This window comes from Prenolepis imparis, unplaced genomic scaffold (genome assembly GCF_030444845.1).
Source record: "Prenolepis imparis isolate NDT839.2.m4 unplaced genomic scaffold, iyPreImpa1.0 SCAF_9, whole genome shotgun sequence".
In the NCBI taxonomy this organism is placed as follows: Eukaryota; Metazoa; Arthropoda; class Insecta; order Hymenoptera; family Formicidae; genus Prenolepis; species Prenolepis imparis.
Genome location: NW_028141167.1, coordinates 8,029,764 through 8,053,080, shown reverse-complemented (window position 1 = coordinate 8,053,080; position 23,317 = coordinate 8,029,764). Strand labels below are relative to the sequence as shown.

Below are 23,317 nucleotides of genomic sequence, written 5' to 3'. Positions count from 1 at the left end.
ATTCTTATGAGATATATTCAAACACATGTATATGTATTGAACTGATAAATAAATAAACAAAAAAATGCAAAGTACTGATTTAATAATAATTATTTAATAATCGTCTCTTCTTTTTATGCATTTTATGCTACAGATTTAAAGAAATAACTTTAAAAATAAATTTTTTAGTGACAATTCAAACGCGGATTTTATTACTGCTTTTATAAAATCATCTTGTTACAGATGTTAGAGTACTCTCTAGAGGCGGTCCTGAACAATAGTACCGCGGAAGCGTCGAGTATTACGAACCTCAATATACAGAGAAGAAAATTACGTTCCATGTTTCCCAGTACTATTAGAGCAAACATTCTACAAGAGTCCATTTCTTTCAGACACGTTCGATTATTGTAGACAATTTTCCGCGAATAGAGAAAACGCGATGAAAACTCGTTGTGAAAGCTAACATGTGAATTATTAAAATTCAGCTGACAATTGTAAAACGGTCTAAAATATGTGAAAATTGTTAACACGTACGAAGAATTTCCTTACCTCTATAATAAGAAAAATTTATTCACTTCAGTATTGCTGCGATTTCTGAGCAATGCAAAATAGAGATGTAAAGTTTTAATTTAGCTAAAATAGTTAAATATATAAAAATAGCAATTAAAGATAGTAATGTTGCAATATTAAATTATACTTTATATAATATATTATATTTTAATTAAGTATTAAATAATATATATTATTTACTTATTAAATATTATTATATATACATATAGTATGTATTTTTATAATTATATATAATATGTATAATATAATAATTATTTAATATGAAAAAAATTATAATTACGTATACAATTAATGATAATTTCATGTATAAAGATTGAAATGAGATTTTCGCCGTTTTTGTCATGTTATGTATAATCCGGGTCTTATTACGCGAAGCGCACTGATAAACGCCACGGCAACTGTCGACTCCTACTATTAACATTTTGGGCGAGACTTTTCTGCGACAGCTGACAGGCTGCCAGCCCGCGTTTCGCATGACAGTGATTTGCTTTGTGGTTTACGTCGAATGAATTTGTGGTACCCGTTGCCGCAGGCGTGTGCGGTTTCATATAATTACGCACTTAATTGCTTATATTGCGAGGACCCGTTGATGACGGAACCATCATCCCTAACCGCGTGTGTGTATTAGTCGCGTTGCCATTCGCAAATTGGTGCCAACAAATACGCTTTCATATACTCTGTTATACGGCAAGTATGCGTTGCATTATGGCCATATTTGTGAAGACAACAAGATATGTAATTACGTTTAATTGTACATTGTCGAATTAACAGGATATTGCCTATCATCGTCGAATTTAGCTAAAATTTTAATAAATACATATATAGTTTAATCATGCAATCGTATATTTTCGATAACTCTCTTATTTACAAATGTAAACCTGTGTAATTTGTTAAATTTTACGTAAATATCAGATACGCGTACAGGACTCGGTAATAAATCGCTCCGGGGGCGGCTATCACCAGGTGCAATTACAATCGGCACGATTATAGCCGTTGCATTGTTCTCGCCACGCAACGCTGATCATTCGCGAATGATGCGTGGCATATATTTCAGGCGGACCATTACCGTTTCGCGTTATAGGACGTCACCGTTTCAAAAATCGTGGTTGAGCAGATTTACGAGAATATCGACAAAACAGTCGACAAGAGAATACCTCATTTGCGCAAGACAAGCCTGATTAAAGAAAAAAAAAGATCGGAGAAAATAAAGACACGTCTAAAGACATAAGACGTAAGAAAGAAATGGCCAAGAATTTGTTCGTTTATTCAGCGAGACGCAATTTCGATTCCCTTCCAAGCATCTCGCTCGCTCGCCGAGCTTTCGAGCGCGAGTCGAGGAAGCCGTCTTACGTACCGTGGATAGTGACTAAAGTTTCTCATGGAATCTTACGTGGCAGCCGACAGGTGGATAGAGGCTTCTTCTTTCCTGGCATACCAATTACGAGGGTGGAACAAGTAATTGTTTGTCCGTACCTTACACACCGGAGCGTGAAGGGTAGACCAATACCCGCGGACGCGGTAGTCGACATCGGCGTAGGTAGGTGGATAGGTAGGTAGGTAGGTAGGTAGGATAGGGTAGGTAGTGGTGGTGACGATGGTGGTCGTACCGAAGAGGTAGTTAGGTCGGGAATAGTGGTGCAGCAGTAAGGTTGATTGTGGAGGGTGAAGAGAAGCGAGAGAACGGGAGGGAATCGGTGGAGGAAGAAGAGAGAGAGAAAGCGAGGGTGGCACGTCGAGGGTTGAACGACAGAGTCGCGCGCGTCGGCGAAACAGAGACGGAGACTGTATATCCCGTTCCTTCGTCCTCTTCCCCTTTCCCCTCTCGCCACGCTCAACTAATGAGACCGCGCGGTTACATCAGAGGCCAGGGACAAATTGAAACGTACGAGCCTAGAGAGGCCACGGAACAGAGAGAGCGACCTCCTAATGCGTGACTATGAAACCTCGCACCACGACATCCGCAGCCCGTTAACACCGTTTCTACCGTCGTCCTGTATACTGTATAGCATGCGGAACCGGCAATTCTTGAATTTTACTTCATTACCCATAAAGATTCAACGGGCGAGAAAAATATAGAGCCGACGTTGACGTCGATGCGCGGAATCTCGGTGGAAATTACGCAATGTCGAAAATTAATTCGCGCTCTCGACGTTATAAAGTTATTACTCTAACTCTAAAGTAATGATAAAGTAAGAGTAGAACGCGAGAGAGTTATTAGTTAATAGTAATTTCCCGCATTATTTTTTTTTCTTCGCTCTTTCATTTATTAGATAATTCTGCAATATTCTTCCCCCTGTATTTTTAGAGAGAATAAACTGTTGACGTAATTTACTCGGCTTGAAATAGCCATCACTTTTACGATCGACGTTCCTTTCTGCGGGTGATGCGATACTTGCGTTACTTTGGCGCTCGCTTCTTAAAGAGAACCGTCCGACATATATAAAGGTCGTAAACACGATGCTCTTAACGTTTCCTGCCGACAGGATACTACAGGGACTTCTTCGACAGCCGAGTAATTATTCTTCGTACGTGCGCGCGTGGTGTTTACTTACTTCGCCAGTCGGATCTTATCCATTTCACGGACCAAGATGTATTAGACGAATCGCTAACTGTGAAGCTCGATTATCGATGACGAGAGAGAGAGAGAGAGAGAGAGAAAGAGAGAGATACCGCAATAGCGGGACATCGTACTTTGCCTAAGGACTCGGAAGCTGCTACATTGGCAATAAAGCCAGGCAGAGACTAGCTTGAGCAGGGTAGTAGATTACGGCAAGTACGACAGTACGGTAATAGTGGTAGTGGCGGTGGTAGTGGTGACAGTGATGGCAGAGTTATAGTGTAGTAGAGAGTAGAGCTGAGGCTGATGCCGGCGTATGCGTTTGGAAACGCGCGCGCGAGACTGAGGGGGCGAATAGACACTGTCGGGGAAAACGGAGGGCAGAGGAGGGATGGGAAACGAGAATGGATGCGGCAGCAGTCTAGCATGCAAAATGCTGCGTCGACGTTATCACACCGCCAGAGATTAAGGGGCTGACGCGGTGGATATCGGGCGGCGGCGGCGGCGCTGTTCCTCGATGTTCCTATTCTTCGTATACTCTGCTGAGTTTTACTTGGCAGACATCCCGTCCTCATTGTTCACCTCTCCTTGCCTCGTTCCTTCGTTATCCTAGACCGTTCCGCTCTCTCCGCTTCTCTTTCGACTTCTTTCCGGGATCTTCGCCCTCTTCTTAAGGTGGGTATACACTTAGCGAACGAACACCGAACGAACAGCGAATGCGAACGTTGATTGTTAACGTTCAACAGATATGTACGCCAAAGCAAATGCGAATAGAACGTTCGATTCGCGTTCGGCTCGATTCCCTCATGAGGCGGTACATCAAAGGCAATTCGTGCGCGATGTGGACGCGTTTTGCTGTCATGTGCTGTTCGCTGTTCGCTTTCTACATCGAAAAGTAATAGGTAATCTTTCTTGGATAGGAATTGATGGACGGAACACTGTATCCTGTTTAGAAATTTTAGCTCCAATTTTATTTAATAAAAGTTCAAAGTCTTCTGCAGGTATCCTACAGAAATTTTGAAATTATAGTTTTTTCTTAAATCGATCAGTAAATCGCTTCCTCTATATTGTTGGCGACTTTGATATAACTTTGTCATCCATCACCTTCTTTCCTTCCTTCTTTTTGTTTTTTTTTAAAATTATAAGCCATTATAATATAGGACGCACTTGATATAATAATTCTATCGTCACACACATTGACCTTGAATAATAAAACCTTGCTAGACTTATCTAAAATGTAGAAAAAAATTTGCGTATAAAAAATATTTTTATAAATGTATCTACACATAGATATTGTTAAAATAAAATATTGTTAAAGTAAAAACATACCTATAAACTCACAGAGGTTATTCAAATAATATAAATTTTTTTAATTTATAAAATTACAATAGTTTAAAACAAATTTTTCAACTGTTGAATTGTGCAATAAATGTAGAAGTAATATTTATAATACTATTGTGATTTTATATAAATTAAAAATATTTATATTATTTGAATAATCTCTCTGAGTTTATAGGTATGTTTTTACTTTAACAATATTTTATTTTAACAATATCTATGTGTAGATACATTTATAAACAATTATATATTTATAAATATATTCTTTATACGCTTTAATAAATCTTTTTTTTCACTATCATAAAAGTGTCACAAAACTATTGTTATCCGCAGCAGAGAGAAGACCCGCAGCGAACACCGAATCCTAATCGAATGCTAATATTCAGTGCAACCGAGAAAAGAAACTGACAACCTACGAACATGAACGCGAATATCCGAACATTCGCATTCGCTGTTCGTTCGGTATTCGTTCGTAGATGTGTACCCACCTTTACGCGACCCAGCGATCGTCTTCGCGCCAGTATTTTTGCCGACCGGCGAAATATCTCGGCATTAAATTGTTAACCGCCGGAGATAATCAATCTTACGCTTGGCGACACGTACTTTTACGTACGTAATTCACGTCCACGCGACGTCTTTCTTTTCGTCCTACGTATTTGTCGATTCGCCATGTTCAGCTCCGGTTGTCAGATCGTCGATACTAACGACGATATATCTGTCAAGTTTTCCCATCTTATCGCTCCGCTAAACCATTGCACGTTACTCTGTAGAATGCTCTGCAATTTTTGCTTCTTTCCGCTCATCACCTCGAAGAATGTCGAAATTGAGGGAATACCGTGTCTCGAAAGAGAGATATCTACTTACGCGCGTTCAAAGGTTTTAAGTACCGATTCGGCGATTCATCCTCTATTCCCTCTCTCTTGTCGATTCGCCCTCATTCTCTCGGCTGCGTTAAATTTCCTATATATTTCGTTTAGCTTCGCGAAATTTCAGTTGGCAGATATCCAACCAGCTACCTGCAGCGTCGTTATTGTTCGCCATCTTTCCGTCACGTTTTATTACTGCTTGGTGGTACTATACCGTCGCTACCGTCGCTACCAGACCCGCCACCCAGGGTCTTTCTTATTTTCCTCCTCGTCATTCCGTACTTCGTTCAGGTTACTCCCTCGGGCGCAACGTCTTTTAACAAAGCTGCCGCCGTACAGACGTAGCTGCCGCGCGATACACGTTAAGCCGTTCAAACTAAAATTTATTTACGCAACCGCTCTCGTAACGCGCGAACGTAGCTCTGCATTCTTCCTCCCGCCATAGACATACAATTCTCAATCCTCATTCGCGCTTCAAGTTTATTTCATCAATCTCTGAATGTGGCTCGCGCGAAATAAATCTGTCCCTCCTCTACTATACATCATGTCGTTACGTATCGTTAAGCAGCTTAAAGTTATGTATTTTTTTGTCTATCTTATTATATTGCTTCAAGACATAATATATGCGAAATAATAAACACATTAATTTCGCACTATATTATTTAACAAAATAGTTATTTGGATACATACATGAATAATTACAATCAGATATAACATTATGTTATATCGTCATAATTGATCTAATTTGTTTAATGTATCTGTAAATGTATCGAGGTAACAAGTTTGTTAAATAAATGGTTTAAATTATTTATAATTCACAAAATTCAAAACGGAATTCTATTTATCGTTTTAATAATGCGTATTATAAATTTTCTAAAATATATACGCACTCTGATATATATTTTGCATTTGTATGTTATTTTCTCAAATGTTTTTTTTCTGCATTTCACGACACGTGAAATTATAAATGAAATTCTCTCGCGAATTATAAATCATCTAAAAAGTTAAATGTGAATAGAGAATATATTCATTAATACATATGTGTATATAAAAAGGAATTCGTATTATTTTTCACATAGTAAATTTATTTTCAGCTACTGATAGCACCTTTAAACTTCGAGACGTTTGATTTGAGTTTGACTGTCATATTATCGCGTATTAACGAAATAGATGATCGCGATTATTGCTCCGAGAACTGCACAAAGTTTCGTCTCGTCGACGGTCTGACTACATCATCGACTCAAACTACTGCAAGGACACACGTCAGAAATGCACGATATGCACGACAGTCACGTAGGGAATTGAACGTTCGCCGAGGCGACAGAACCTCGAAAGAACCAGAGAACGATTCAGCAGAAACGTCGGGAAATTTTCGCTCGCGCTTGCAGAAAGCATGAAGCTAAACGAAGCGCGGATAAATACGAAATATCTCGCGCGTTCAAACACACCCTCTTTAATCATCTGCACGAGTAAACATCCATTTCGCGCGGCACGTCGTTGGAATTTTATTGACTTAACAGCGAATCTCAAACTTACGTCGCAATTATAAATTGTAAATTCCCGGAGCTCGTGCGAAATAAAAAGTACACGCGCGCACCGAGATCTGGTGAAAAATCAGAATTCCTCAAAGATCCATTCCCGGGGACTGACATTCCGCGGAAACGAAGCGTTTAATCTCGACCGGTCGACGAACCGTCTCGAGACGAGAACTCATTGGGAAACCATGAAGCGAGCGCAGCGCGAAACCACTCGCGAAGACGTCTACATCATGCGGGAAGACGATACCGAAGAAAAAACACCCAGGCAACCCAGCGCCGGTGCGCTCGAGCTTACAACACAAGAAAAACGTCCTTTTTTTCTTTTTTTTTTCTTTGCTTTGACGTGTGCTCCTCATTTATTCTCATGGTGCAGCGACGGGCGACGAGTAGGAAATAACGGAGCGGAAAAGAGAGAAGATCAAGCCGGCGCGCGCGGCAAGAAGGAGGATGCCGAGGGGAGAAATAAAGGCGGAATATGAGAGAAGGGAATGAGGGGACGGGGAAGGGAAATGAGAGAAACATGAGAAAAGAAAAGGGTAGAAGCGTAACGCCTTGAATGAAGTACGCCACTCGTTATAGGCCGCGGTGCACCGGCGAAAAGATGGAGAAACGAGAGGCTACGTTGGAAACGAGCGTTGAAACGAGCAACGGGTCGAAGTCGCGATGGCGTGGACGGGATGGGGAAAGGAGAGGGAGAGAATGGATGCAGAAGAATGAAACGGCAAGGCACTGGCAGGGTGGTTTCAGCCGCGGTTGATAGGGTTGTATTGTGGTGGTATGATGGTGGTGACCCGAAGTCGACGAGCGTTTGCAAACTCTCCTCTATAAGTTCGCCGCTCCTTCTTCTCCGTTCATTCTTTCTCTCCTCGCGTCTTCCTACCCCCGGGGCCCGAGCTTTGCCGAGCTTCTTCTTTATCCACTCTCTATCTACTTTCTACTACGTCTTTATTCCGACTTCTTCGCTATCCCTAAACTAAATACTGCCGATGACAGTCGGGCGCTTCCAGCGGTAGCGTCAGTGAGAAAAAAGAAAAGTCGAGAAAACTCGGATATCTTTATATCGTAGAAAACGCGTACCATGACTTTATGTCTCTTCTTTTCTCTTGTACTTTTAGCCTCCAATTTTGTTCTTTTTATCAAAATTTTTCGCGTAATACGAATCAGAGTTTGCGACGTTCGCGGAAATAGAAGCGTCTCGATAAAATTTATAATATAAAAAATTATGCTTTCACTAATTGTCTATTATAGCGTACACACTTTTATCACGAGCAATACTAAAAATTTTGTCGCACACGGGGGAAATATATTTTTTCAATATAAATATATAAAACGAAATTAAAACGCTCGAAATCGAATGCTAAAAAGTTCATCGAACGCGAAATTTAATTAAACCGGCTGCCAGTGCGAGGGTCTTCATCGCTTCGTGCGTACTATTTTATTGAACGAGTTTAGTTTAAATCGAGGCGACGAGAGTGGGGTGAATGGAGAATGACGCCGGCTATAACTACAATGACTATGGCATATACGGCGTGCCTCGGCTTAACTTCAACGGTTCATAATTGCTTTCCGATTAGATACCGTCGTGTTCCGATAGCGTTATTTTCAATTCCGCGTTATGCTCCGCAGCAGCACGCAGCGCGTATCGACAGCTATACCGAAGCAAATTCAACAGGCGGCCATGTGCGCCGGTCTTTGTACACTTTTCCGATTAATAGGAAGGGAGGAATGAAACGGAACTGACCACGCGCAACGGCCGACCTAATCCCAATCCCATCGACGTGATGTGCGACGTTTTGATTTCTTAAAAAGCCGCACAGTTTATGCGCGATCGACCAAACTTGACGTTAAAATTATTCATCAGAATTCTTTATTTTCGAATCGAGACTAATGTTTCAGTAAAAAGATATCAATATAGAGTGAATCAATATTTTCAAGCACATATACGTTTAATTTCTAAAAAAAGTTTCAAGGTTTTTATAAAACAGTTTTTTTTTAACTTTCTATTTTTGTGTATCAAGAGGAAAATTGTGTCAAAAATTGTTTGAGAATCCTGAAACTTTTTTAAGTCTGTATGTATCTGTCAAAATTATGATATTAAAAATTGTTATCATTAATGATAATTAATCATCTTTCACACACACATTTTTATTATTGCGAATCAAGAATTCAATAACGTTTTTTATCAGACAATTATTATACGCTAGCAATGATTGTTGGATTAAAAAGTTCCATCCGTTTTATAAAGGAATGTGAACAATTTTTCAACCCACGATGGAATCCGACTATGGAATGACACTGCGACTCATTGTCAGAGATTTAAAATCTACGCCTTTACGGGCAGGAGTTTACGGCATCCAATGTCTTGTCCTGCCGTCCGAGGGAAGCGATAAATTGACCCGTGTAAGCAACGGTTTGGCGCATTCCATGTCGTGGATCCATTGTGGTCCAAAGGATTACTCAGCGGTTGAATGGATGATGGTCGAACGTTCGCGGACCTACGCTTGTAGGTGCGCCATTAATTACGCGTTCTAATTAAACATTGTGTCGAATTATCTTTCTTGCCAGCGAAGTGACGAGTTGACGGTGGGGAAAAGTGAGGAAGGGGCGGAGGGGGAAGAGAGAAGAAAGTCGGCTGCACCTTTGCCGATATAGCTTATAATCTTATCCGCGCAGAAGCTAATTTAATGTACGTTACGTAAAAGTTTCGCCAAGAAACTACACACAGCTCTCGAGCTTATTCACAGATTGGTGGATTAAACTTTGCCGGAGAATTCCTCTTCCAAAAGATCCTTTGTGTATATCACTTTGATATAGTTTAAACCGCGTATCTGCTCGTTACGAGGGGAGAGAGATCATTTTCGAGAAGATTTCTCAAACATCGAAATCCTATTATTTGCCTCCCCGGAAAAACGTTGGATAATTCCGAGTAATGTCGAAGAGAAGTCGGGTCAGAAAGGATAAACTCTCGGAGGAGCTGACCTCGCAAGACTTTTCGCGTTCGGATATCTCGAGAAAGATAGAGAAATGGCAAAAAATTGTACTTTTGCAATATTTATTAAGAGTATGAGTTGGAAAAGAGAAGCAGTCATAGATTATTAGCGAGTTTACTCTATATAGCAAATTCCTCCCTCGTATATTCTACGTCGCTACTGAATAAACACTTTGATTTATGCGCTACTATGTTCCCGATAAGGATAAACCTGCACACCAAAAAAGCGAATTATATAGGAGATTGAACCATTTCGATGCAATCCGGGAAATTCTTTCCGCATTCCTTATTACTTCCTCGGCTTCGTATCGATTCTCAACTTTTTCTTCATCGCATTTCTTTTTCACGTTTTATATTAAAAACAATTCTCATTTTTTTTCAACGGCAATAGAGATAACAATAATAAATATTTCAAGATTTCGATGAGACAAGACCTAGAAGAGTTTCGCGTTTTTATCATGGGACGAGAATGATTTGCAAAATATTTGACAGAAACTGATCATTTGGAGGAATTTCGAAAATTCGCGATACCTGTGTGTAACTTGCAGAGACGGAACGTATAACTCGACAAGGAACGCTTCCGGGATATGTGTGTATATGTATATAATATATAAATTTAACGCGGCATAAATTTTCTGGCGCGGTGCACTGCGCAAGATACGATATATATGTATATGTATACGCTGTACATGACAGTCTTCCCTTCCGCGTGTGTATCTCTCTACCAGGAGATAAAAATTTCTCTTCTCTTTCTCCCCGTGTGAAAAATTGATATTGACAAAAAGTGTCCGTGCAATCAACGATCGCGTTTTTGAAATTGAAATATTTTCAAATATTTAAATTAAAGACAAGAATAATTGACGAGAATACGCGCGCGCGCAAAGTCGACAGACACGCAATATTCGCGCTAACATAATTGATTATTCGTTGCCTGCCAATTATTACCTCCCGTACTATAAAGGCACTTGACCGATTAGTGCCGTTAGACTACTCTCCATAGCTGATGCATTTCAGAAGTGCTCTTTACTATCCCTCCCTGCCAGCCCTGCCAACTAACTTACCTCTTAATCGGATCGATGGTAAATTAGTCTTGCGTCATGACAAAGACGCGCGGGGCAATCAGCATTACAGAAAACGCAATTAACTCGCCAACAATGTTGCTTCGCTTTAAATGTTTACGGAGAAACACAAAGTAACGAAATTACGAATACGCGCGCGATACCGGCGCATTTATCTCAAAGTTTTCAACTGCAACGTGCTCGGAACGATATTAAAATGTTAAAATATTTCCGCGCATAATTCTCGCAATTTTAATGAGTTAACATCGTTAGAAGCGCGAATTTCGCGATCAATGATGCGCGTAATAAGACACTTGATATTCTGGCTCTGCAATCCCGACAACATTGAGTTTCAATGGCGGCAGGAAATGGCGGAAATAGATTTCGTTGCGGTACCTTTCCCTCCTTCTTCTCCTCTCTCTCTCTTTCCGTCACTCTTCCGATCTAGACGATCTCGCGGCTCGCGATTCTCGCGTTACATCGCAAGGCGCGATTATCCCCGAGAGCACGAATATTGTCGTTTCCACTTTGTTAAACGACATTGCGACTCAGTTTACGCGTTCGCTATCACCGGCGGCTATCTTCCGCTCCGTAAGATCAATATCTGGTTTCATACAACAAGATATTTCTGGCAAAATTGAATTCCACGGATGCATCGCGTTCTGCTACATCGATTTCTGTATGTATTTTGCGAAACTCTATCCGATAGTAAATTAACACGTATCGCAGTATCGTTTCAACCCCCCAAAAAGAACTGTGTGCGAGTTAATTGTTATAGAAATATATGTATATAATAACGCAGTAACATGTAACATAGAAATTTGTACGAATTTTAAGAAATTGTGCATAAAAATGTATGAATTTTAAATAAAATACATTTTTGCTTCTTTTTCGAAAAAGCGATTACATCGTGCAGTCTGATAAATTACAAAATTCGTATAAGAAGCAACATAGCTTTGAAGCGCATGAACTGCTGCTCTCTGTACATTTTATTCAATTATAACTCCGGAATATATCTCACAAATTTCACCACGAATCACGAATCTCAGTAATTCAATGCTATGCAGCACATAGTTTTAACTCTCAAAATATACATATATAACATGCTTAACAATTCCATTTTGTTTAACACATAATAAGACATTATAAAATTGTAGTTTTTAAAAATAATTGATTCAATCATTAGTATGAATTATATACGTCTTTTGTATAATCTTCTGAGAGAAATTTTAAAAAATATTTGAAATATGTACTTTTTTTTATATATCAGAGAAGTGAAAAATCTATATAAAATATTTTTTTCATTTATTTATATATATATTTTTCAAAAAACAGAAGATCTCTAAAAAAGCTCCATTTACAGTACGATGTAAAATCCTCTCAAAATTCTTATCGTTTCGACTTGTTCTATATTTATAATAATTAATTCATAATCGCAATGATATTAACAATGATGAAATTTGTGAATTTCGTAATATTCGGGTACGTATATGTAGTTAGGTGCGACTTACCGAATGCGAGGACGAGGACGAGCGTGAATGGTGTCAGCGACGAGAGCACGAGACCACGATCCACGTGGTGAGCTGTCCGAATCGAGTACGGTCGACGACTCTTCCGCGGTTTTGCATCCATCCTTGCCGGTGCCGTCGTCATCGAATTCCTTGGGAAATTCGTGAGATCAGAGTAAGCAGGTAGGTAGAGATGAGGGATAGGTAAGACTAAAGTAGATGGCAAGGCGAGACTAATCTACCACTCCCGTTTCATCGTCATTGGGAAGAGAGGAGGATTCACCTGTCCGGCTTCCGGCTGTGTATCGATATAAACATAGGTAAGCGCGCGCAAAGTCGGACAAGTGCGGAATAGGGTGGCGAGGGTGAAAGCGCCAAGGGCGGTTATGAGACGTGTATGAAGAAGGGAGAGGGGAAAGACGGGCAGGAGCGAGACCGATGTACAACCGCGCACGCAACCCTTTTGCCTCGAGCGTCGCAAACCCCTCTCGGCACCCGCCGCGTCCAGCGCTTGGAGATAGACTAAACCGGGCTCCTTCGAGCTGCGCGCTAAGTTCACCTCGGTCCGCGATTCGACCCCCTTCGGAAGCGCTCGACGGTATTCGGTGCCGACCGGCCACCCTCGGAACACGCTCGGCGACGTTCCGTTCGCCCGCGTAAAGCTGCGGCCTATGTACCAACGACAAACGTATACCTCGACACGAAAAGACACGGATATAGGGAGAAATTGCACACGTAACCCTAATGCCCGTATCACGCTGCAATTTCGTCGGCTATTCAGTGGAAATGAAATATGAAGTCAAGGATTTATTCTAGTATCAAGCGCGACACAATAGCGCGTTTATAGTTGCCCAAATCTTTTTCTTATTTTTTATTGCAATAATAAAAAATAGGGAGGAAGGTAATAGTTCTTATTTTATAGTATATAATTGTTATTTCTTAAAAATATATTTTTAAAAAATGTGTGCATTGTTCTAAACAAGAAATGAACTCGATGTCCGATCGCACATCGTCATGTTTCACTGAAATTTTGCCCAAATCTTTTTCTCATTTTTTATTCGAATAATAATAAATAGAGAAAAGAAAAATTTCTTATTTTATAGTGGATTGATGGTAAATTCTTATAAATATATTTTTTTTAAATGTATGCATTTTTCTAAACAAGAAATGAAGTCGATGTCCGATCGCACATCGTCATGTTCCACTGAAATTTTGACCAAATCTTTTTCTCATCTTTTATTGGAATAATAGTAAATAAAAAAAAGAAAAATTTCTTATTTTATAGTGTATTGATTGTAAATTCTTATAAATATATTTTTAAAAACTGTGTGCATTTTTCTAAATAAGAAATGAACTCGATCGCACATCGGCATGTTTCACTGAAATTTTGCCCAAATCTTTTTCTCATTTTTTATTAAACATTTTTTAGAAATAATAATTTTTATATATTATAATAAATACAGAAATAAACATTTCTTATTTTACAGTATATAATTGTAATTTTTTATATATATTTATAAAAAAACGTTTGCACTCTTTTTTTTAAACATTATTATATTATAATAGAGGAAATAAAATTTCTTATTTTATAATATATATATAATTGTAATTTTTTATATATATTTATAAAAAAACGTGTGAACTCTTTCTTTTTCTAAACAAGAAATGTTTTTATACATTATTCGATGTCCGATCGCACATCGTCGTGTTTCACTGAAATTTTGGCCAAATCTATTTTTATTTTTAATTGAAATAATAATAAATAAAAGAAAGAAAAATTTCTTACATGGTAGTGTATTGATTGTAATTTCTTATAAATATATTTTTTTTAAATGTGTGCATTTTTCTAAACAAGAAATGAACTCGATGTCCGATCGCACATCGTCATGTTTCACTAAAATTTTGCCCAAATCTTTTTCTCATTTTTTATTCGAATAATAATAAATAGAGAAAAGAAAAATTTCTTATTTTATAGTGGATTGATGGTGAATTCTTATAAATATATTTTTTTTAAATGTATGCACTTTTCTAAACAAGAAATGAAGTCGATGTCCGATCGCACATCGTCATGTTTCACTAAAATTTTGCCCAAATCTTTTTCTCATTTTTTATTCGAATAATAATAAATAGAGAAAAGAAAAATTTCTTATTTTATAGTGGATTGATGGTAAATTCTTATAAATATATTTTTTTTAAATGTATGCATTTTTCTAAACAAGAAATGAAGTCGATGTCCGATCGCACATCGTTATGTTTCACTAAAATTTTGCCCAAATATTTTTCTCATTTTTTATTCGAATAATAATAAATAGAGAAAAGAAAAATTTCTTATTTTATAGTGGATTGATGGTAAATTCTTATAAATATATTTTTTTTAAATGTATGCATTTTTCTAAACAAGAAATGAACTCGATGTCTGATCGCACATCGTCATGTTCCACTAAAATTTTGACCAAATCTTTTTCTCATCTTTTATTGGAATAATAATAAATAGAGAAAAGAAAAATTTCTTATTTTATAGTGTATTGATTGTAAATTCTTATAAATATATTTTTTTTAAATGTATGCAATTTTCTAAACAAAAGAAATGAACTCGATGTCCGATCGCACATCGTCATGTTTCACTGAAATTTTGCCCAAATCTTTTTCTCATTTTTTATTCGAATAATAATAAATAGAGAAAAGAAAAATTTCTTATTTTATAGTGGATTGATGGTAAATTCTTATAAATATATATTTTTTTAATGTATGCAATTTTCTAAACAAAAGAAATGAACTCGATGTCCGATCGCACATCGTCATGTTTCACTAAAATTTTGCCCAAATCTTTTTCTCATTTTTTATTCGAATAATAATAAATAGAGAAAAGAAAAATTTCTTATTTTATAGTGGATTGATGGTAAATTCTTATAAATATATATTTTTTTAATGTATGCATTTTTCTAAACAAGAAATGAAGTCGATGTCCAATCGCACATCGTCATGTTTCACTGAAATTTTGACCAAATCTTTTTCTCATCTTTTATTGGAATAATAATAAATAGAAAAAAGAAAAATTTCTTATTTTATAGTGTATTGATTGTAAATTCTTATAAATATATTTTTAAAAACTGTGTGCATTTTTCTAAATAAGAAATGAACTCGATGTTCGATCGCACATCGGCATGTTTCACTGAAATTTTGCCCAAATCTTTTTCTCATTTTTTATTGAAATAATAATTTTTATATATTATAATAAATACAGAAATAAACATTTCTTATTTTACAGTATATAATTGTAATTTTTTATATATATTTATAAAAAAACGTTTGCACTCTTTTTTTTAAACATTATTATATTATAATAGAGGAAATAAAATTTCTTATTTTATAATATATATATAATTGTAATTTTTTATATATATTTATAAAAAAACGTGTGCACTCTTTCTTTTTCTAAACAAGAAATGTTTTTATACATTATTCGATGTCCGATCGCACATCGTCGTGTTTCACTGAAATTTTGGCCAAATCTATTTTTATTTTTAATTGAAATAATAATAAATAAAAGAAAGAAAAATTTCTTACATGGTAGTGTATTGATTGTAATTTCTTATAAATATATTTTTTTTAAATGTATGCATTTTTCTAAACAAGAAATGAAATCGATGTCCGATCGCACATCGTCATGTTTCACTAAAATTTTGCCCAAATCTTTTTCTCATTTTTTATTCGAATAATAATAAATAGAGAAAAGAAAAATTTCTTATTTTATAGTGGATTGATGATAAATTCTTATAAATATATTTTTTTTAAATGTATGCATTTTTCTAAACAAGAAATGAAGTCGATGTCCGATCGCACATCGTCATGTTTCACTGAAATTTTGCCCAAATCTTTTTCTCATTTTTTATTGAAATAATAATTTTTATATATTATAATAAATACAGAAATAAACATTTCTTATTTTACAGTATATAATTGTAATTTTTTATATATATTTATAAAAAAACGTTTGCACTCTTTTTTTAAACATTATTATATTATAATAGAGGAAATAAAATTTCTTATTTTATAATATATATATAATTGTAATTTTTTATATATATTTATAAAAAAACGTGTGAACTCTTTCTTTTTCTAAACAAGAAATGTTTTTATACATTATTCGATGTCCGATCGCACATCGTCGTGTTTCACTGAAATTTTGGCCAAATCTATTTTTATTTTTAATTGAAATAATAATAAATAAAAGAAAGAAAAATTTCTTACATGGTAGTGTATTGATTGTAATTTCTTATAAATATATTTTTTTTAAATGTGTGCATTTTTCTAAACAAGAAATGAACTCGATGTCCGATCGCACATCGTCATGTTTCACTAAAATTTTGCCCAAATCTTTTTCTCATTTTTTATTCGAATAATAATAAATAGAGAAAAGAAAAATTTCTTATTTTATAGTGGATTGATGGTGAATTCTTATAAATATATTTTTAAAAACTGTGTGCATTTTTCTAAATAAGAAATGAACTCGATGTTCGATCGCACATCGGCATGTTTCACTGAAATTTTGCCCAAATCTTTTTCTCATTTTTTATTCGAATAATAATAAATAGAGAAAAGAAAAATTTCTTATTTTATAGTGGATTGATGGTAAATTCTTATAAATATATATTTTTTTAATGTATGCAATTTTCTAAACAAAAGAAATGAACTCGATGTCCGATCGCACATCGTCATGTTTCACTAAAATTTTGCCCAAATCTTTTTCTCATTTTTTATTCGAATAATAATAAATAGAGAAAAGAAAAATTTCTTATTTTATAGTGGATTGATGGTAAATTCTTATAAATATATATTTTTTTAATGTATGCATTTTTCTAAACAAGAAATGAAGTCGATATCCAATCGCACATCGTCATGTTTCACTGAAATTTTGCCCAAATCTGTTTCCCATTTTTTATTGGAATAATAATTATTATTTATTATAATAAATAGAGGAAGAAAAATTTCTTATTTTATATAGTATATAATTGTATTTTATATATATTTATTAAAAAAACGTGTGCACTCTTTCTTTTTCTAAACAAGACATGTTTTTACATTATTCAATGTCCGATCACACATCGTCATGTTTCACTGAATTTTTGTCCAAATCTTTTTTTCATTTTTATTGGAATAATAATAAATAAAGAAAGGAAAAATTTCTTACTTTATAGTGTATTGATTGTAATTTCTTATAAATATATTTTTTTTAAATGTGTGCATTTTTCTAAACAAGAAATGAGTCGATGTCCGATCGCATATCGTCATGTTTCATTGAAATTTTGCCCAAATCTTTCTCATTTTTTATTGGAATCCCTTTCTAAAAAAGGCATGTTAAAATAAATTTAAAAAAGGCAAGTTTTTAAAATAAAAAAGGCATGTTAAAATAAATCGATTCTCGTAACTATTATTGCCTCTTCTCCGCGATGCTAATTGACTGTCCCGATTTGCGTTGTGCGTTATATTCGTAGCATCGAGAAGCTGTCATCGCGAGGGTTAGCAGTTTAACAGTTTGTTCAAAATAAAATAAAATAAAATAATGTTTTAAATAATATGTTCTAATACTTTAAACTCGATTAATATTTTTGACAGTTATCAGCTGATTTCTGTCAAAAAATATTAATCAAATTTAAAGTATCATAACATATTATTTACAACTTACTATTTAACTATTACTATTTAATATTTTTAACATATTATTTTAAAATTTAATTAACAAATTAACGCTTTATTAATATTTTTTATAGAAATCAGTTGATTAAAGCGTTAATTTGCTAATTAAATTTAAAAATAATAATATGTAAAAAATAATTAAAATAGTAATATGTTGTAAATAATATAATACCTTATTCGCGATTAATATCTTTTGACTGAAATCAGCTGATAACTATCAAATATATTAATTGAGTTTAAAGTATATATTATAACATATTATTTAAAACATATTATTTTATTTAATTTTCTTTTGAACAAACTCTCAAACTACTAATTCTCGCGATGCTACGAATACGTACAATGCGAATCGAGATAGTCAATAAGCATCGCGGAAAAGATGCAACAATACTTGCGAGAATGGACTTAACATGTCCTTTTTAGAAAGGGACGTTATAATACTTTCAAGAGAGTCGATCGAAATAAACAATTTCTTACTCACCGATACGTGCAATAGCGGAGATGTAGTACACAGCACACACATTGATCTGAAAACAAAATATTCAAATTATGTATGTATGTGTATATGTATATATATATATATATATATGTGGGGGGGGGGGTGTATGTGTATGTCAGGTGTTTTGAAAATCTGGAAACGGTCGAATATCTAAATGCAATTTAGAAAAAAATGTTTTTAGGTATTTTGCATACCTCACAGTTGCCCCGCTGTCGCCCGATGCCTCCCTGGGCCTCCTCCTCCTCTCTTGGTCCATAGTAGCACTCAGGACACTCGCGAAAACACAAATAATTTACGATCGCCCGACACTTTACACGGCACTCCCGACACGCGAAACTTTACACGGCACTCCCGACGCGATGCGTGAATCGCACGCGTATTTCGCGTACATTGCGCAATGTAAAAAAACGATGCGAAAACTTTAATAATCGCACGAATTAACGTCCGTTCGACACGCGAAAATCTCGCAGGTAAACTCGCGCGCAGCTTATCAGCAATGCAACCTGTAACAAATAAAAAAAAAATATATATATATAGAGAGAGAGAGAGAGAGAGAGAAGGGTAATTAAACAAAAATTATATGTTTCTTAAAAGAAATGTTTTTATATAATTATTTTGCTTACCTTACAGTTGCTCCAATGTCGCCTGATGCCTCCTCGGGCCTCCTTCTCTTCCTCTCTTATTATTAATGCTTACCTGTAATAACAAATAAAATACATATATATACACTGAGAAAATTTTCTCTTAGAATTTATCCTGAAAATCATGGTAATCGTGGGACAATATGGTATGAAAAGAATTTTATGAGAATTTCTTTGATTAATATTTATCACAATAAAATAATAATATCTATTACAATAAAATATAAAATATGTTTGATTAATTTTACTAACCTGCATAGTAAAATTAATCAAACATATTTTATATTTTATTGTAATAGGTATTATTATTTTTATTGTGATAAATATTAATCAAAGAAATTCTCATAAAATTCTTTCCATACCATATTTTCCCACGATTACCATGATTTTCATGATAAATTCTAACAATAAGAGAAAATTCTCTCTGTGTAGAGATACTTAAACAATATATCCAAAAATAATGTATTTCTTAAAAGAAATATTATATATTCATTTTACATACCTTATAGTTGTCCCGCTGTCGCCCGATGCCTCCAGGCCTCCTCCTCCTCCTCTCTTGGTCCATGGTAGAACTCACGACACTCGCGAAAACACGAATAATTACGATCGCCCGACACTTTACACGGCACTCCCGACACGACGCGTGAATCGCACGCGTATTTCGCGTACATTGCGCAATGAGAAATAACGATGCGAAAACTATAATCACACGAATCAACGTTCGACACTCGAGAATCTCGCAGTGAAACTCACGCGCTGTTTATCAGCAATGCTATCTGTAACAAATAAAATAAAATAAAATAAAATATTACTATTTTAATTTTTATAACATATTATATTAAAATTTAATTAACAAATCGTTTTATTAATATTTTTTGCATTTTTCTAAACAAGAAATAAACTCCGGTCGCACATCGTCATGTTTCACTGAAATTTTAGCCAAATCTTTTTTTCATTTTTTATTGGAATAATAATAATAAATAGAGAAAGGAAAAATTTCTTACTTTATAGTGTATTGATTGTAATTTCTTATATAAATATATTTTTAAAAAATGTGTGTGTGCCATTTTCTAAACAAGAAATGAACTCGATGTCCGATCGCACATCGTCATGTTTCACTGAAATTTTGGCCAATCTTTTTTTAGTTTAAATTGGAATAATAATAATAAATAGATCAAGGAAAAATTTCTTACTTTGTAGTGTATTGATTGTAATTTCTTATAAATATATTTTTAAAAAGTGTGCATTTTTCTAAACAAGAAATGAACTCGATGTCCGACCACACATAGTCGTGTTTCACTGAAATTTTGCCCAAATCTTTTTCTCATTTTTTATTGGAATAATAATCATTATTTATTATAATGAATAGAGGAAGAAAAATTTCTTATTTTGTAGTATATAATTGTAATTTTTTATATATATTTATAAAAAAAAACGTGTGATCTTTCTTTTTCTAAACAAGAAATGTTTTTACATTATTCGATGTCCAATCGCACATCGTCATTTTTCACTGCATTTTTGCCCAAATCTTTTTCTCATTTTTATTAAAATAATAATAAATAGAGAAAAAAAAATTTCTTATTTTATAGTGTATTGATTGTGTAATTTCTTATATATATATATATATATATATTTTTAAAAACTGTGTGCATTTTTCTAAACAAGAAATGAACTCGATGTCCGATCGCACATCGTTATGTTTCATTGAAATTTTGCCCAAATCTTTTTCTCATTTTTTATTAGAATAATAATTATTATTTATTATAATAGAGGAAGAAAAATTACTTATTTTATAATTGTAATTGTAATTTTTTAAATATATATTTATAAAAAAACGTGTGCACTCTGTCTTTTTCTAAACATTATTATCTTATAATAAATAAATGAAGAAAAATTTCTTATTTTATAGTATATAATTGTAATTTTTTATATATATTTATAAAAAAACGTGCACACTCTTTTTCTAAACATTATTATATTATAATAAATAGAGAAAGAAAAATTTTTTATTTTATAGTATATATGTAATAGTATACATGTAATTTTTTATATATATTTATAAAAAAACGTGCACACTCTTTTTCTAAACATTATTATATTATAATAAATAGAGAAAGAAAAATTTTTTATTTTATAGTATATATGTAATAGTATACATGTAATTTTTTATATATATTTATAAAAAAACGTGTGCACTCTCTCTTTTTCTAAACAAGAAATGTTTTTACATTATTCGATGTTCGATCGCACATCGTCATGTTTCACTGAAATTTTGGCCAAATCTTTTTTTCATTTTTTATTGGAATAATAATAAATAGAAAAAGGAAAAATTTCTTACTTTATAGTATATTGTATATTGTAATTGTTATTGTATATTGTAGTTTCTTATAAATATATTTTTAAAAAAATGTGTGCATCTTTTTAAACAAGAAATGGACGTTACATTACTCGATGTCTGATCGCACATCGTCACGTTTCACTGAAATCTAATGACTGACCAAGCAGCGTTACAATTCACTGAAAATGTAGTTATAATTTTAGCGAAATTTAAAATACATGGTAAGCACGAATATAAAGCGTGAATTTTTAGAATAATTATTCTTCCTTAAAATAATAATCATAAATTATTTATCACAAAATTTATACTTTACAAAATTAAATCTCTAGTAATTTTCTAACTATTTTTGCATCAATATAAATAGTTCGCGAATATATGCAATGATTGTGTGTGTGACGAAATAACATTACGCGTGAAGTACGTAAAAAGAGATGCACACAATCCCGAGGGATATTAGAAAGACGCATCGAAAAAGACGTAGTGATGTACAGTTACCTGATTGATTCAGTTTAAGCTGCCTCTTGCACGCGAGATTATCATCACGGACCTTCGTACACCGTCCCTTTCCATCGTGCTCTCATCCCATGGCCCTCCTGTTCTCTCCTTTCTCCGCTTGCGAGGTTACGTTCCACAGCAGCCTTCAGTGCGTACACCAAGCCCACATCACCGAGAGGGGGCGCGGAGAGCGGGGTAACCGACCGCCATCAACCACCGACCTCAAAGAGCGAGAGGCCCCCGCGTAACCTTACGCCATCCTCTTCTCTCTTGTCTCTTTCTTCCTCTTCCGCAACTGACGCTTCGCTACCGCCTCCGCCACCGCCGCCGCCAGGCACAAATTAAATATCCGTGCAGCGCACGTAGCCGTTTACCCTTACTACTCTTACGCGGTGTCGGCTGCTCTGTTTTTCATGCGTCGTTGGACCGAATTTCTCTTCTGAAACATCTAACGGCTACTAATTTAAATCACCTCGATTTGCGCGGTTCTCATTTTTTCTTTTTCCATTCTATCTCTCTCTCTCTCTCTCTCTCTCTCTCTCTCTCTCCCTTTCTCTCTCTATCCGAGTTCGCACGAAAGATCAAGTGTGTTATTGGCAGGAGATTGAACTGTTTCAAAGCGAGTCAGAAGGAAAAGAAGTGAGATAGTCTCTTCATTTACGATGCAACTGGTTTTTTTTTGTACAGAGAAACGCAGGAAACACCTACGGGAACGCTTTGAAATGCGGAATGAAGAGTAGCGCGGAACGATCAATTTCAATCTTTGTCGTAGAATGAGAAGCTTTTCAAGTTTAGCGTTTTTCCCGATTTTAATTGTACCTAGTTTAATGCTCATGAAACCAGAGTTATTATAAAATATTGACACGAAATATAAAATAAAAAATTAAAGTTTTGAGAGAGAGAGAGAGAGAGAGAGAGAGAGAGAGAGAGAGAGACGCACACACACACACACACACATATATGCAATGTATATTGTACATATTAAATCAGAAAGAATAATAAAGTTTTGATACATATATATGTATACAATATATATATATCAAATTTAATTTATATAACAATTCAGTGGTTAAAAAAGATATATAAGCGGAAGATTTAATCTGACAAATCGCGCGTTTAACCTATTACATCTTCTCATGAAACATTAACAAGTAATCACAATTAATTATTAATAAAATTACTTCCAAGTAGCCTTGAAAGTTATATCCGCTTTGATATTTCATTTATCTTTTTAAAAAAGCTTC

General features: G+C 34.7%; 1 protein-coding gene across 1 annotated transcript in view; it reads right to left on the bottom strand.

Moving 5' to 3' along the window:
- The window catches only part of LOC145940955 (cell adhesion molecule Dscam2), an 81,991-nt gene extending 69,464 nt beyond the window's left edge, over positions 1-12,527 (bottom strand). The window contains exon 1 of the mRNA XM_083046639.1: positions 12,407-12,527. Coding sequence (XP_082902765.1) covers positions 12,407-12,527 — 121 coding nt within the window. The remainder of the gene's footprint in view (positions 1-12,406) is intronic.
- Between the last annotated feature and the right edge of the window lie 10,790 nt (positions 12,528-23,317).